We start from the raw sequence: 16,491 nt of genomic DNA, 5'->3' as shown, positions 1-16,491 counted from the left end.
TTAGGATCATTTTGTAATTTAATATAAGCAGGAAATGAGAAGATATCCAACTCACTGAGTAGTAAGTTTATAAGAGGCCAGATTAATAAACCTAAAAATCTCAAAGATTTTATGTGAATTTTTGAAAAATAAAATCCCATGTTATATACTACATAGAGACATAAATTTTAAATATAAATTCAGGTTTAAAATAGGTTTTTCTATAATTAAGAATATTTAGAGACAGACAAATACTAGCCAATGTTTAAAGCACGTTTATTCTTTTTCAAAAATATGGTTATTCTTTAATAATAAATCTTGGATGGAGGACAATTATTACTTTGATGAATTTATTTTCATACTTGCCTACTCAAATGATTTATTCAAGAAATTCATGTTACTAGAACAAATAAATGAAAAAGATAGTGCATTTAAAAAAAGCTGAATTCAATAAAAGGTAAGATGTGAGTATATTTTGAACACATGGAATAATACATTTATTCATAAAAACCACTGCATTTGAAACTGAGCATCACCACGATCCATTTATAGGATGGGAATAATAATTAAAGATCAAAAGGATATATTAAGTCTGAATTTTGTATTAAAAACTACATTTCCCAATTTTTTTTGTTTTTGCTGCTAAGCAGACAAGGTTTAGTGCTACAGATATTGTACTAAAAAACCATAATTGCTCTTTTTTTTCAGCCGCACAGTGCAGCATGCAGGATCTTAGTTCCCTGAGCAGGGATCAAACCCAGGCCTCCTGTAGTGGAAGCTTGGAGTCTTAACCACCGGTCCACCAGAGAAGTCCCTATAATCATTCTATTGTCACAAGTGGTTCTTGCATTTGTTTTTAAATATATGTTACTGCATTTTTATTAAAGAATGTATACTCTTTAATTAAACCTTTAAAAATTATTATCCAAAATGCCTGATATATTTTTAAAAAGTATATTAGTCTTAATTTCTTATGAAGCATGTACATTTATATTTCTTTGCTCAGTACTACTTCTGTGAGGGAATAGTACTGAGTAAAGGGGAAGTCAAAGTTCCCTTTACTTCCCATCTGGCAAAAGTTTCCCTTGTCACATCACAGCCAATGACAAAAAAGGTCATACTCAGAACACTGAGGTCTCTAATTGTGGTTGGAAAACGTGAAGTTAAAAAAGTTTCTAACTTCTCTGCAGAATTGAGTTATGAGGGAAGTAATAATATACCAAAAAAAAAAAAAAAATCAAAATAAAATCACAGGTGTGGATGAACGAACATGGTGTTTAGTTGTCAGTGACATATTAAATTCCTTCCCTGCTTTCTTGATTTTCAACAAAACAAATTTTTAGAAATATTTATTCTTAATTGCAAAAAGGCTAAAGAATATTTACTTTCTGTTACAAAAACGTGTAATCTCTTACCTTAGTAACTTTTCTGGATTCAGATTCACTTTCAGATTCTGATTCTGATTCAGAATCCGAAGAACTCTCTTCTATTGAACTAGATTCACCACTGGAAGACTCTGAAGTTTTAGAGTTTTCTTTTTCCTTATCCACATCTTTAGAATCACTAATCAGAATAATAAAATTTGAAATATTAGATACTTACATTAAAAAGTAGTTTGAAAAATCAAATGACAAGTATTACCATTTTTCCATTTTGTGTATGAATCAAAATCTTTATTAGGGAAGTGTATTTCACTGAGAACCATTTCTTTTTAGTGTATAGACAGTAAAAATGGTTTTAAAATTCCAAAACATGTTAATGAAATAATAATAAAGACAGTATTATCTATAACTAAATGAATCAGAACCCATTCAAAACTAAACCATATCACACACACTTCAAGTGCAAAAGATCATAAAATGAGACTAAATGACATCATAAGCAGAAAACAATAATTAAATGTTTGATTTACTAGGACTACACATTAGGTGCTAACATTAACAACTTCAGAAATACTTAGGCAGATTTTAAAATACTATCTCAAAATACTCATTAAAAATTTAAATACTTATAATCTACTTTTGCTAATACAGACTTGCATTTTATAGATTATTCTGCCCAAGAAAATGATTACATATGTTCCCAAATGTGACCCTTTAATACATATGAGAAAACATCAAGCAGTTCAAAAGAGAATTCTTCTAATGTACTAAATTTTACTAAAAATGTCAGATAATCAGATAAATACTAAAGTTTTAAAATACCCAATGATCAAACCTAAGTGCTGATGTTCATTTTGTTCACTCATTCCCTTGACAAATATTTACTGACTGCCCTCCATGAGCTGGCACTATGTTAGGTGCTAAGAGTAACAGTGGTTAGTAAGATACAGATGATCTCCATTCTACTCCTTTATAGAGTCTACAGTCAGTCCATTGGAAGATACAGAGAAGTTAAGTTGGCAGTGACAAGAAAGCATGGTAAACAATAAGTAACAAAGTATATACTGTGTCCTGAGAATACCTGAAGGAGCATCTCAACAAAACGGACCAAGACTGGGACCCTTCCTAGAGGAAGAGACACACAAGTTGAAAGAGGAATAAGGCAGGAAGAAGGGAAGGGGAAAAGGTCTCCAGGAAGAGATAACACACAGTGTTCGCTCAGGGGAAAAGAGAGAGCTTGTGATCTTTATTTTCTCAAGTTTGAAGGTCTAACTTCTCTTTATCATATGTGCGTGTATGTGTATATTGTTTTAAAAATCCACCTTGTGCCAGATAGTATAAGGCAATTCATAAACAATTATCTAATTCAGATGTTTTAACGCATTCTTCCCAGGTAGTGCTACTGCTAAAGAACCCACAGGCCAATGTAGGAAACATAAGAGACGTGGGTTTGATCCCTGGGTCAGGAAGATCCCGTGGTGGAGGGCATGGCAACCCACTCTAGTTTCCTTGGGCTTCCCTGGTGGCTCACATTGTAAAGACTCTGTCTGCAGTGCAGGAGACCTGGGTTTGCTCCCTTGGTTGGGAAGATCCCCTGGAGGAGGGCCTGGCAACCCACTCCAGTATTCTTGGCTGGAGAATTCCAAGAACAGAGGAGCCTGGAAGGTTACAGTTCACAGGGTCACAAGAGTTGGATACGACTGAGCAACTAAGCACAGCACAGCAGTTATGACTACTAAAGGGTGGTTCTGAAGATACTTAGACCTCTTTAGCTTTAAAAAATTATCACATAGTTATACTGGCAAAGCTTTTTAAAAAATTCTAAGAGTCAAGAAGAAAAACACCTGGGGAGGGTGAGTGGTTAGGCAACTGGAAGAATCGATATTTCCCTGAACTGATTTTTGTGCAGGAAATACGTGATTGCTGTTTATTAAAAATGAAGTCATGGTAACATCTCAGAGCACATGTAATTATATTTGATGACTAAAAAGTGTGTTTTTTTTCCTTCCCCTATCAGAGAATGGCAATTTATATTTCCCATTTAGTGGTTAAAACATATACCTAAAATATAAGGTTTAGAATGTATCTGAGATTTCCTTTTATATAACAAACAATTTCTAAAAATTCAAACATGAGTTTAAAAAAGCCTGTTTCTGAAGAAAAAAACAATGAAACTAACACAATTTATGATTATAAGCTTCTAGCATATTGACTTTTGCTATCAGAAAAGACACTTAGTGCTCTGAACAAAACTTTGCCTTCCTAAGAAATATAACATTCTTCACAAACTAAGTAATCACAGATGGATATGAGTTTGAGCAGACTCTGGGAGACAGTGAAGGACAGGGAAGCCTGAAGTACTGGAGTCCACGGGGTCACAAAGAGTCGGACATGACTTAGCGGCTGAACAACAACAAATCACAGATATTCTGATATTAAACTAGAAGCACAGAACCTCTCTCTGAGAAAAGACTACTACAAACCAAGCAACTGGCTTGCTGCAACAAGTGAATGATTCTGACTATACTTAGCTTCTAGCCTTTAAGATAAGATTTTAAAGGTAAAAGTGTTATTTTATTATGCATCACTCAATTTTGATGGGTAATTATTGTTTACCTTACTGCTTAGAGTTTCAGATGTTAATCTAATGAAAAGAATTTACTGGTAACTAGCTTTTTAACTTTGCATGATGAAAAGCCTGTATTAATTTAACCTACAGATTTCATTTGTTCTGAACAGGAAAAACAATATAAATCACTTTTAAAATCATTAAATCCTGACTTAAATTAATAAAGTCATAATTAGGGCATTATGCTGTGTTTGTTATGGAAGTGGCAGGGCGAGCTGCTTTAATTACTGTCTGTAATAAAAGGAGCAGAGAGCGTACTGTGCCCCAATCAGTGCTGTCAGCCACGACTGAGCTGGGCTGCAAGCTCATCAACTGAGCGGGCAGCAGGCTCCCAGGGAAAGGGCCATCGTGTCTGCAGAGGCCACTCTCTGACAGCAGTGGGGAAAACAGACTCAGACAATCCAAGGTATTAGCCCCAATTACTCAAAATTTTAATGACATTTTAACACATGATAATATTGTTGATAATGGGAGATCTTAAAAAGTGCTAACACTTAAATACCTTATGACCGTCTTCCTTCACAGCCCCTGACTCTAATATTTGGATCATAATCTTTTTAATATAACATTATTTAGAAAAATCAATTGTCTTAGTTACATAATGGCAAAGTGTTGAAGGATTTAATTTTCACTCTCAGCAAAATTGCTGCAAAAGGTAATTAAGTGTTTCATACCAACTGCGTGATCACTTAACTCGGCTTTCCAAGGTTACACCAATTTTCAAAATGTAACCCCAAGATTTGTTCAAGTTCAAAATGGAAACTGAGCATTACAAGTAGGAGAATAATGTGAATCAGTATTTTAAATTAATATTAAAAGACTTACAGCCTGTTTGGAGAGATAAACATACACTCATTTTTTCACTCAGTGTTAGAGCAGGGGAAAAGACCACAGAATGTTTGTGAAGTCAAGAGCTCACCCTCTCCCTCTGGCTCTGGAGCGTGTGGCCGCTCTTCCCTTCCCGGCCTCTGGCTCACTCCCACTCTCACCCGAGTCCTCAGCGCTGTCCCCACTGTGGTCGTCTTCCTCGTCTTCCCCGTCTTCCCCACTTTCACTTCCAGACTCACTCTCTGAAAAAAAAAATAACCAGATGCTCTTTGATTTATAGCCACTTAATAAATACAAGGGACAGAAGCAAGTATCAACATTCATCACAAATGAAATGAGATGCTGAGTTTTCACATAGTGGACCCCACTGGATCCATAGTCTCTATATCTGCTGTCTGGTCACTCAGACCTCCAGAACCCTGCAGCAGAGTGAGCACAGTGGGGCTCCAATACCCAGAGAAGGAATAGAAAAGACCCACCAAGTAAAACAATGTGAGCATATATTGCTTCCCAAACCCATACATGTCTTAGCTACAGCAAACTTTTTATTTAAAGACTGATTATGAGGATGACTCATCAGAAAAGGCCCTGATTATGGGAAAGAGTGAAGGCAGGAGGAGAAGGGGACAGCAGAGGGAGAGATGGTTGGATGGCATCACCGACTCAATAGACGTGAGTTTGAGCAAGCTCCGGGAGATGGTGAAGGGCAGGGAAGCCTGGCGTGCTGCAGTCCATGGGGTTGCAAAGAGTCCGACATGACTGAGCGAACGAACAATGAGGATGATATAAGAATAAAGAAATATTTTATTTCCTCTACTTAAAATGGGAAATTTTATTTAAAGAAATAGAAGGGATTATTGATCTTAGGAACAAATTTTGAGAGGGAAAAAAGCTGTTCAAATCATCTTCAAACTTAATTCAAAGGCAACAAAGCAAAATCACTAATCAAAAAGTACTTACTTTAGCTAGTGTAAGAGTTTTCCATAAGTCAAAGAAATGATAAAGTTAGACTGAGGAACTACAAAGTTAAAACTTTTCTGTATAAATTATGGCATACTAGGGCTCACTGAAGAAGTAAAGTGAAGTCGCTCAGTCGTGTCCGACTCTTTGCGACCCCGTGGACTGTAGCCTACCAGGCTCCTCCGTCCATGGAATTCTCCAGGCAAGAGTACTGGAGTGGGGTGCCATTTCCTTCTCCAGGAGATGTTCCCCACCCAGGGATCGAACCCGGGTCTCCCGCATTGCAGGCAGACGCTTTAACCTCTGAGCCACCAGGGAAGCCCCATATACAGCATGTTTTTGTGTATTTTAAACAGGAAGCATAACTTTTTGGTAGCTGAAACGATGACATGTACAGAGTTGTATCCTGGATAAGAGGACACACTGTTTTCCTAGCCTATGATCTATCTGATGACGTGTCCTCAGGGAGGAGTATGTTGCTGTTGTTCACTCACTCAGTTGTATCCAACTCTTTGTGACCCCATAGGCTGTCGCATGCCAGGCTTCCCTGTCCTTCACTATCTCCCAGAGTGTGCAAAAACTCACGTCCCTTGAGTTGATGATGCCATCCAACCATCTTGGCCTATGATCTATCTGATGAAGTGTCCCCAGGGAAGAACATAACCTCTAGTTAAAATAGTATTCTAATAGGTAAATAGTAGTATCTACTCTATGAAGATTAATTTATGTATCACACAGCAAAAAGCTAGGAATGCCTGTATTCTTTTGGAATAGCCTAGAGTGATAAGCATGAGTTTTCAAGCTGGAACGTCCATGTTCAAATCCTGGCCCTGACACATACCAAGGTGTAAGACTGAGCAGTTATTCAACCTCTCTGGGTCTTGACTTTTTTTTTTTTCAGCAAAGCTCCATCAGAGCTGTTGTGAAGAGTAAATGATTTGAAATGCGTAAAGGTGATTACAACACAACAGTACTACCACATGGTAAGGCACTCATCGCCTTGAGCTTTTAAAATTTTCTTCTTTATCATTTCATAAGAAAAGAAAAAAATCTATCATTTTGTTTGTTTATTTTTGGCTGTGCTAGACCTCTGCTGCCTTGCACGGGTCTTCTCGAGCTGTGCCGAGGAGGGGCTCCCCTTCATTGCGGCACAAGGGCTTCTTGCCGTGGCACACCGGCTTCAGTAGCTGCGGCACGGAGGCTCAGCCCTTGTGGCGCGTGACCTTATACCGGGTCCGAGACATGTGGGGTCTTCCCAGACCAGGGATCGAGCCCATGTCCCCTGCAGTGGCAGGTGGAGTCTCATCCACTGAGCCATCAAGCCAAGTCCCATTGTGACTTTTTACAAAGAGCAAAATTTACCTTTACCCAAACTTTAGAAAACAAAACTGTTGATTAAGGGTGTCTTGAATTTGTTGTGAAGTCAAAGTTAAGCACACATACATGTTAACTTAGATAACTGGCTTATGCTATAAACAATAATAAAAAAAACTTATAGCATGTAAGTTACTTTTCATGTTTATATGGGAGTTCAAACCAAATCTGGATCCAGTTCATTTCAGGCACCATTTATTTAAATTTTCAAGTTAGAAAAATCTTTGAGGAAATTTGTTTATCTTCAAGAAGACGTGTTCATTGGAAAAAAAACTGGTATCTTCTAATAAGAAAAGTTTTCTCCTTCTTCTGGTAGCTAAAAGGGAACTCTTAATATCCCTACTATACGTGTTCAGATAATGCCATGAAAAGCCATAATGTTACTGGAATATTTCAAATACATACTGAAAAAGGTTAGACTCTAAATAGAACATGAGCTTGTGAATAAATGGGATGGAGACAAATATCTGTGAGACACTCTTAACTACACAACATATCTTTCTCAATGGTCTATGTCATTCCTGAAATTCCATATTTTTAGCATTAGCTGTTTGGATTGAAGTAATTTTCCCCATTTTTCAGCTTATTACTTCAGAAAATAACACACCACAGACTAATTTGTCAAATACTGAAAACAAAGCCTTGCCAAATGTAAATTTATGTTTTTCAACACGTTAATGAACATCCCAGGCAGTGTGGGTTAGAATTCAGAAAAGCATGAGCTCTTTTTTCAATTCTGTCATTTTTTAGTTATGGGTCTAAGAGGCAATGTCAAATAAAAAGCGGTTAGAAATTACTTTGAAAACTTACGTATCAAAATTACTTTGACATGTAAATGAAAGGAATTGTTTCAATCGTGTACACTTCACCTAAACCTGCTGGCTGAATGTTACGCTCTGGGCCTCCGCGTTCTGCAGGGAGCACGGCCTATAAGCCACGGTGAACAAGGCTTTCCAATGAATTAAAGACTCACCACTGTCACTGCTGCTCTCAGAAGAGTCCTCTTCCTCCTCAGATTCGGAATAAAATTTCTTATCAGGATTCTCTTTCTTTGCTTTTCCTGCTGGGGTCCATTCTTTTGCCTGATTTAAAAAAAAGTAAAAATGTAAATATCAAGGAATTCTCAAAAGGGATGTAGTCTTCAGGCAGACTTAATCATTCGGAATACTCTGTGAAACCAGAAGGAAGTTTAAAGCCTCAGTAGAAAAGGCAACACTGAAAAGTCTTGGCATTAAGACTGATTCCCACTACCCCTAAGTAGAGAAACATAAACTCTCACTCAGAGCCTATTATTTTAGATCCACAACCTTATATATAACATATAATTTTAGATACATTTGTATTCGTTGGTCTATAGAAGATTTAAGCTAAAGTAAGACAGTCTAGAAGAGATAAGGGCAATTAGAGGCAGAAGTAGTAAGAGCAGTAAGAAATTCAATTTCACAGCTTGATGTTCTGTGTGCTGTGCTTAGTCGCTCAGTCATGTCTGATTCTTTGTGACCCCATGGACTGTATGTAGCCTGCCAGGCTCCTCTGTCCATGGAGATTCTCCAGACAAGAATACTGGAATGGGTTGCCATGCCCTCCTCCAGGGGATCTTCCCAATCCAGCGACTGAACCCAGGTCTCATGCACTGCAGGCGGCTTCTTTATCATCTGAGCCACCAGGGAAGCCCAAGAATATAGGAGTGGGTAGCTGATCCCTTCTCCAGGGGATCTTCCCAACCCAGGAATCAAACCAGGGTCTCCCCAGCATTGCAGGTGGAGTCTTTATCAGCTGAGTTACCTTGATACTGAGGTTTTTAAAAAAAAGAAAACATCTAGTGTAGGCAACAAATAGCCTGTACCATCTCAACCACCTGAACCCTGGGGTAATTCTTGATTTGTGTGTTTGTCATATCCTAGATATCTAATCCACCAAGAAAACCTATAGGCCCCTTGGTCCTTTACCACCTTACTCAGAGCCCGCCTCCCCCCTCTTGGATCACCGTAATAGTCTCCAACTGGCTATCTTGTGTCTAGTTTCATCTTTCACCCCCACTCCAAGCTGGCTCAAAACAGCAGCTAGAATGATTTTATTAATTCCAATCAAGCCCCTCTTTCTTTGAAAAGGTCTGCAAAGGCTTCCCATTCACTTAGAACAAATGAAGCCCTTACGATAAAAACTCGTCAGCGCTACCTGACTCCTGCTGCTGCTCTCCCTCTTGCCCACTTCCCTCCAGCCACTCATCACAGGGTCTTCAAAGACCCCAGACGTGCTCCTTGAGGCCTTTCTCCAAAGGTGATCCTACTTCCAGCACCCTCACCCCAGATGACCACATGGCTCATTTCCTCACTTCTTTCAAGACTCTGTACAAGTGCCACCTCAGGGAGGACCGCTCAACCGAAAATTTCAACCTCCTGTGGAGGCTGATCTTCCTTTGCACTAATTTTTTTTGTTGTTTTTTGGTCATAGCACTTATTATTTTCTAATATACTACTGTATACAATTTATATATTTATTGTAATTGTCAGTCTATCCCTGCAAAACATCAGCATCTGGAGATCAGAGACATTTGAATATTTTGTACACTGATATATCTTAAATGTGTTTGGCACAAAAACTATTAGTTGAGTGACAGACCCTTAAAAACTTTAACACAGTGTATTGAAGTAAAATAAATTATTTTCATAAGTGTGATTTTGATTCATTAAGAAAAAGTTAAATGTTTCATACACTCTCTTTTAAAGGGCAAGAAATGTGTATTTTTTAAAAGGTCAAGAACAGTTAAGACGCATTTATTTATCACACTTCAGAGTTTTCACTATGTGCCAGTCTGCTAGGGTAACATTTGTTGTAAAGAAATTTATAGTAAGACTGAGGTTCTTATTCAAGAATGGTTCTCAGCACTGGATGTCTGTCAGAATCACCTGAGAATACTTTTTTAAAATACTAATATCAATAATAAAAATACTAATGCTAAAAATGCTAACACTTGGGACCCACTTCCCAAGATTCTGATTGGTCTGGTACAGGTCTGACAGATTTGTTTTAAGATATCCATATGAATATAGTATAAAGCTAGGTTTAAAAACCACTGCTGTAGAGGGCTTATGGGCTTAAGATATGTTGCTTACAAAGGTAAGCTTCAGTAATCTGGAAAATTATTATCTGGACAATAATAGAAAAATGAGCAAAAATTACTCAAATATATTTGAGTAAGATACTAACATAAGATCAACAATACTGCTTTTTATGTATGTTTAAAATGCTCTGTCCTCCAGATATGAATAAAGACAGTATTCTATAAACAAAGTTCTCCTATATTTAATAAACAGTAAAGTTCGTATTTTTCTTAAATCCAAACAAATACATTTTTCTGCAGGCTAGTAAAGTGTGTGTCAGGTCAATTTATGAAAAAAAAATTAGTTAGACTATGGCTGTCAGGAAAAGACTAAGTCATCATATAAAGAAAAGCAGGCGCCTATGCTCAGAGGGGCATAATATTTTGACAGGGCCATGGATTCTCTATTCATGGAGTTTAAGGTTTTAAAGCGTAAAGACTAATAAGTATTTTTTGTTATGGTATGTTATGACTATGATAATTGTATCATTCTTAGCAAAGGAAATAAAAGGGTAAAGAGAAGAGGAAAAAAAATAACAGCACTAATTTGAAAGTTTCAATATAAGATAAAATATTGATAGTAGATGTGTTTATAAAGCAAAATACCCTTGATATGCAAAACTGAGAGAAAAGGATCTTTTAGAACCAAGTAAAAACAAAAACTGCAAGGAATCTTGAAAATTTACTAGTGGCATAATATATATAGTAGCTAATATCCTGGAAATGTGTAATGCAAAATGACTTCTAGTGTCAGTGTGACTAGGTTCCATATTGTTTTGATTAAAGTATTAGATTGTCTAAACTTAGGCTGTTATTCTTGCTAAGTTAAATTTCATAGTAATAAGACATGACCCTGTAAGATGACTTTACAGTAAGACTAGGGTCACACATATATTATGTGCATAAGTACATTGATGCAACTTTAGAGAGGGATGAGGTAGAATGAAAGGCAAGAAAGATTATGTGAACATTACTTTCTACACTACTGCAGCCAAATTTGATAATAGAACTATATATGTTATTTTTATATTTAATTAAGTCTTCATAGTATAATTTCAAGTCAATGTGTCCAGAGACAAGTAGATTGAAACTGTTTTCTACATGGCATCAATGGAGAGTGAGTTTTTTCCAACCAAGTTCCATCAGTTATAATTATTCTCCATAATAAGTTACCAATTATTAATTTCCACAATGTAGTCAGCAAAATGAAAAAGAAATCAATCTGTCTCTGTTCAAATGGACAGGTGAAATGAATATAAGAAAATAGGTTATTCAAGTACTGTCCCTATAGGTAGTTAATGCTCAGAAGAGCACAAGAAAATGGAAGAAGCCAGCCAAACAGCCAATCTATCAGCCAATATAAGAACACTGCTGAGACCAAATTAAACTGCATGGCATTGCTATCAATTTCTGAGATGATATTTTTATTTAACTTTTTTTGTGTGTGTGTGGATTGGGGCAGCAAGGAGGAGGGATAAGGGTAGAAGTAGGGTGGGATAAAAGGGTGATTCTACTTGGGCCAAAACATTACGTACCTAATAATGAAAAGGGACAGAAACATAAAAACAAACAGGCAAAAGAAATTAGGAGAGAGTATTACTTACAACAAAGAACATTCTCTTTGTATGCTAGTATCTGACCAAATGTTTCATAAATAAGCCAATCTTTTTGAAGAATACTTAAGAGTAGTATGTATATTTGAGGAGAAATCACCAAACTTAGTTGCAAGGAGAAACATGGAACTTGTTAGTTTTATATTTTAAAAAATTGTCTCTAAATAGAGATAATTTGTCACAACCTGAAAACAGTGGTGCTAATAAATACTAAGGACAGTCCAGAATTGCAACAACCTCAAGCTTCCTCTCATTATGTTACATAATAAAATGCAGTAAGAGCGTGAACAGTGGACTCAGATACGAAGTGGTATTCCAATTCTATCACTTACTAGCTATGGGAACTTGGGCAATTTACTTAGGTTCTCTGAACCTTCGTTTCGTCATCTGCAAAACGGGAATGACAATCACCATCGCTTATAATAATTATGAGGTTTAAACAAATAATGATTATAAAATATTATCAAAGAACACTACCTGGGTTAGTTACTGGTTATTATTGCCCTGGCCACACTCCAAAGCCGGATAAGTTTGAGTAGTTAAGAGAAACATACTTTTCAAAGCAGTCAAATTAAATGGCTGTGCCCCAAGAATTTCCTGGCAGTCTAGAGGTTAGGACTTGGCACTTTCACTGTTGTGGCCCACGTTTAATCTCTGGTCAGGGAACTAAGACCCTACAAGCTGCCAAGTGTGGGTACGGAATTCTTCTATTTAAAGGAAGACAGTTTTTTCCCCATTGTATAAGGAAAAGTTAGTAGGCAAGAAGATTAACGGACTTTCTCATAGGAATTATAGATAAAGACTAGTTACCTGAACCCTAGTTCAATATATGTGCTGTACTGGAAAGGCACCCAGGATGTAATAAATAATTGTTCTTTTTATTAATTCTATTTAAAAAAATATCAGATATCTTTCACATAATCTTTAAAGACAATAAGAAGACCTCTCTTTATTTTTCTTGTTTATATAAGAAAGAGATAATATTAGGAAAGAACATTAATTCCCTTATTTTAGTGGCCAGCATGTTATAAAGACCTAGGAAAAAAGTATTTATACAGAGACTTTTTTTTTTAATGTGAAGCAATATATTATTCATTAATTGTGACCTTGTTCAAGGATATTTTTGGTACATAATGCTTCCTATTTATATTTGGCTTCATGTGAAAAAGGTTCCTCAGAAAAGCCAAAAGAACACTTTGTATGGTTTTTCTGGAAGAGATAGCAAAAATGATTTGGAAAATATTGACAGGAAGCTTATGAGTCTCTAAACTAAGTGGGAAAAGCTCAACTCAATGAAACTAAATACCTTAGAAATTGAATCTGCACAGCTACAAATGCAGTATCACAAATGTGGGTGGCACTGATGCAGAGAATTCAATTCTCTATTTCCTTGAAGAAAAGGAACAGTACATGTACAATGACATAGGAATACTACAATATTTAGTTCCCATAGCAGCAAGATATATCTAACACATTACATTTAGAAATACCAGAACAATTTTCAGTTTTCACCGCCCCCCCCAAAAAAGCTTTTATACAAAACAGCAGCTATCCTAGAATCTCCTACTGCTTGACAAAATTAATTTCAGAAAGGTCAACTTACCAACTCTATTACTTCTACATTTCGAACTGATGGGTCAGGCGCCACCTCTGGCCAATTAGATAATTCCAGGTACCCAGTTGCTTTGGTGTTGAGAGTGTGAGATAAAGTGCCAAGCTGGAAATGATCCCTATCTATTAAAATAAAGGAAAATATAAAATAAACAATCTGAGCTGCATATAACAGAGAACAATCCTAATCAGAGCTCAAGGTAATTGGCATATTACCTCAAATGTCAAGGAATAAATATAAACTAGGAAACTCTTCACAGGTCAAAAAAACTGATTTCAGTCCATAGATTACAATAATCTCCCCGATAATGGTCAATAAAAAAGCTAATCAGTCAGTGTGTTTAGAGGTGTTGCTCTGATATGTAGCTTCTCTAAAAATTACTTTACTGTGAATATTAAGAATGACAGCACAGTTAAACAATCCATATACATGTCTTGCCACCAACACATTCAGAATTTTAATAGTTTTACTACAAAACTGAACTGCTTTTTATGCCTTTACAACAATTAAAGGAGAAACAATATGAAAACCAAAGTATATAATCATTCGATTCCCACTGTAATGGCTACTTGCGAAACTGATAAATTACTCCTTTTAAAAAGCTGGGGAAAATAAGTCAATTTCCATGTCTGAAAAGCAAACAAATATAAAGGGATACTTCTATGAAATAATTCTTTCCGGAAAAGCTTATGTTAGTGTACACAGAATATTTAATAACTCACTATTAAGGTGAATTACATATCCCTTATTAAACAAAGCTATCTATTTAAACCAGAAATGAAGTCAATGTCTGCAAAAACAACACAGCTTTTATCTATTGTTCAGTCCAATCATTTGGTAAGAATAAACGTCAGAACATTGAAATTATTTAGGTAAATAAGGCCTATAAAAACATAAACTTGAACTAACTAATATAAAGCTTGTATCAGAGAAGAGATGAATGAATAGACAGCACACTTTTCGTATTTATATATTTATACACACTAATCACACATTTTCTAAGAGATAAATTTTAAACATGTTAGAAATGGGATATAGTATCATAAGTTTTAAGATAACATAATATCTGCAGGTATATTCTGATAATAATACCTTTAAAAGGAGATTCAAGCAGTGGTGCGGGTTTCTGCGCCAGGAATATTTTTTTGGCATATTTACTTAAAGCTCCACTCTTCTCATTCGGAACAATAAGCTGCCTAATAAATCTTGTACGATCTCTGATGTCGTAGTTTTGATCATACTTGCCGAGATTTAATATGTACTGGGTAAGCAATTTTGTCTGTTGGAAAAAAACAGAAGAAGATGAGAATACAGTTATTTATGATTATTGATAACTCTGGATAAACATATTTAAAGAGGTAATAAAAATGAATGGTTATGTCAAACAAATGTTGTTCCATAGGGAATATGCATTTCTAACACTGCAAATGGAATTCTGAAGCCAAAGCACATGTCCTCTTCAGTATTGGGGAGGTGAATGCTGAGTACTGAGAAGCAGCCATGTGCTAGATTATTAAACTGCTGAAGTGGAAAGAAAGGCATCATTAAAAAAATAATCATATATGGCAAACCCGCTGAAGGGTCTACGTGAGAATAATGAATGTGGAAATACAACTAAAAACATGGCACTCAAAACTTAATCGGAAAAATATGCAGGACATCAAAACATCAGAGAGTATTAGGGGGCTGGCAAACTGCTTCTCCTGAGGTGTGTTTTATGAAGAGATACTGTCCCTGGCATAAGCAGTGTCTGCACTCTGACTACACTCAGTTACTTTACCCTGAATTATGACCCATTAAAGCAGACACATGAATCACTGAACTGGATTACTGCAAATTATTTGCAGTGCATTTAGCTGTTACTTTTTCATAAAAGCAAGCTGCTGATGCCCTCTAAAAACTAGGATAAAAGACTCCTTCCATTTTTTTCCCCATATTGCTTATGGCCTCTAGTAATATTGGTCATTTATTTATTTATGTTAGGGAACAACTTATTATAGTAGCTTTTACACTCTAATAAGATTTCCTAAGTCAATTTTTGACTGTACTACATTAACATATATTGAGATAATTTTAATAATAATTAAACCAAAATTGAAATGTTAACAAAATAGGTTTGTATTTTCCACTCATTACTTTATTGAAAAAGCATAATTTTACTTTAGAAGGTTACACATATACAATTCTAACTATAAACAGGATTCATAATACATGGAAAAAATAAACATCTACATTAGAACATTTTATAGACATTAGAAATGGATTAAAAACAACAAAATCCATCAAGTCGGGTAGAGCTAAAGATAGTTCTATAACAGTAAGTCAAGATACAGGAATGGTGTGGCAAACTCTTTTACAATATTAATTCATTAAGATAATTGGTTTGGATAGAAAGCAACCTTCTTTCAGTAACAATCTATTTAAAAACCATTAACCTAGTTTTACTAAAGTAGAACTACAAAAAATACAGATGAAAAATGTTAATAGAGCTATTCTAAATTTGGTTAACAACAACTGCTATTCACTAATTACTAGACTACGTTGGTTCAACAACAGATAAGAAAATTTCTATGATTGATTTTTTAAGGACAATCAGCAAAACAGTCACCAAGTGAATAACCCAGGTCAATCCAAGGTACAATGGACTGTGTAATCAACTTGCTGGGATAACCTGGAAAATACATCCTACTGTTAAGTTTCTTCAACTGTAGTGAGAATTCATAACTAAGTTAACTCTCTAAAGTATATCTGAATGTTGGGATTTAGAATATGCAACTAGAATAAATCAGATAAAAAGTCTATTCATTGCAGTAATTTTTTAAGCTAGTGGAGTGATTCATCTTGCTTTTATTTCTAGTCTCCGAAATTAATTTTTAGGAAGTTAATTATTTCAAATATTAACAGATTCTATTTAAAGTGAGATAGAAAATTTTAAGTTATCAAGATTATGTAATTTCCATAATATGCACTTATTGACTATAAAACTTGCTTTATTATATTGGTGGGTTATG

The 16,491-nt window shown here is 35.7% G+C and overlaps 1 protein-coding gene across 6 annotated transcripts in view; it reads right to left on the bottom strand.

Moving 5' to 3' along the window:
* The window catches only part of AP3B1 (adaptor related protein complex 3 subunit beta 1), a 235,814-nt gene that overhangs the window by 88,689 nt on the left and 130,634 nt on the right, over positions 1 to 16,491 (bottom strand). For all 6 annotated transcript variants that reach the window (XR_015135511.1, XM_086323143.1, XM_086323144.1 and 3 more), the window contains 5 exons: positions 14,573 to 14,759; positions 13,472 to 13,602; positions 8,126 to 8,234; positions 4,910 to 5,060; positions 1,395 to 1,542 (listed from right to left, as the gene is read on the bottom strand). Coding sequence is in view for 5 of the 6 variants with exons in the window: in XM_086323143.1 (XP_086179269.1) it covers positions 1,395 to 1,542; positions 4,910 to 5,060; positions 8,126 to 8,234; positions 13,472 to 13,602; positions 14,573 to 14,759 (726 nt within the window). In the remaining variant the exon portion in view is untranslated. The remainder of the gene's footprint in view (positions 1 to 1,394; positions 1,543 to 4,909; positions 5,061 to 8,125; positions 8,235 to 13,471; positions 13,603 to 14,572; positions 14,760 to 16,491) is intronic.

Source organism: Bos grunniens, chromosome 10, assembly GCF_055505025.1.
Source record: "Bos grunniens cultivar Pamir isolate PY7600 chromosome 10, Bosgru_T2T1.0, whole genome shotgun sequence".
NCBI classification, from domain to species: Eukaryota; Metazoa; Chordata; class Mammalia; order Artiodactyla; family Bovidae; genus Bos; species Bos grunniens.
Note: the sequence above shows the minus strand (reverse complement) of the source record. Positions and strands in the feature narration are given on the sequence as shown.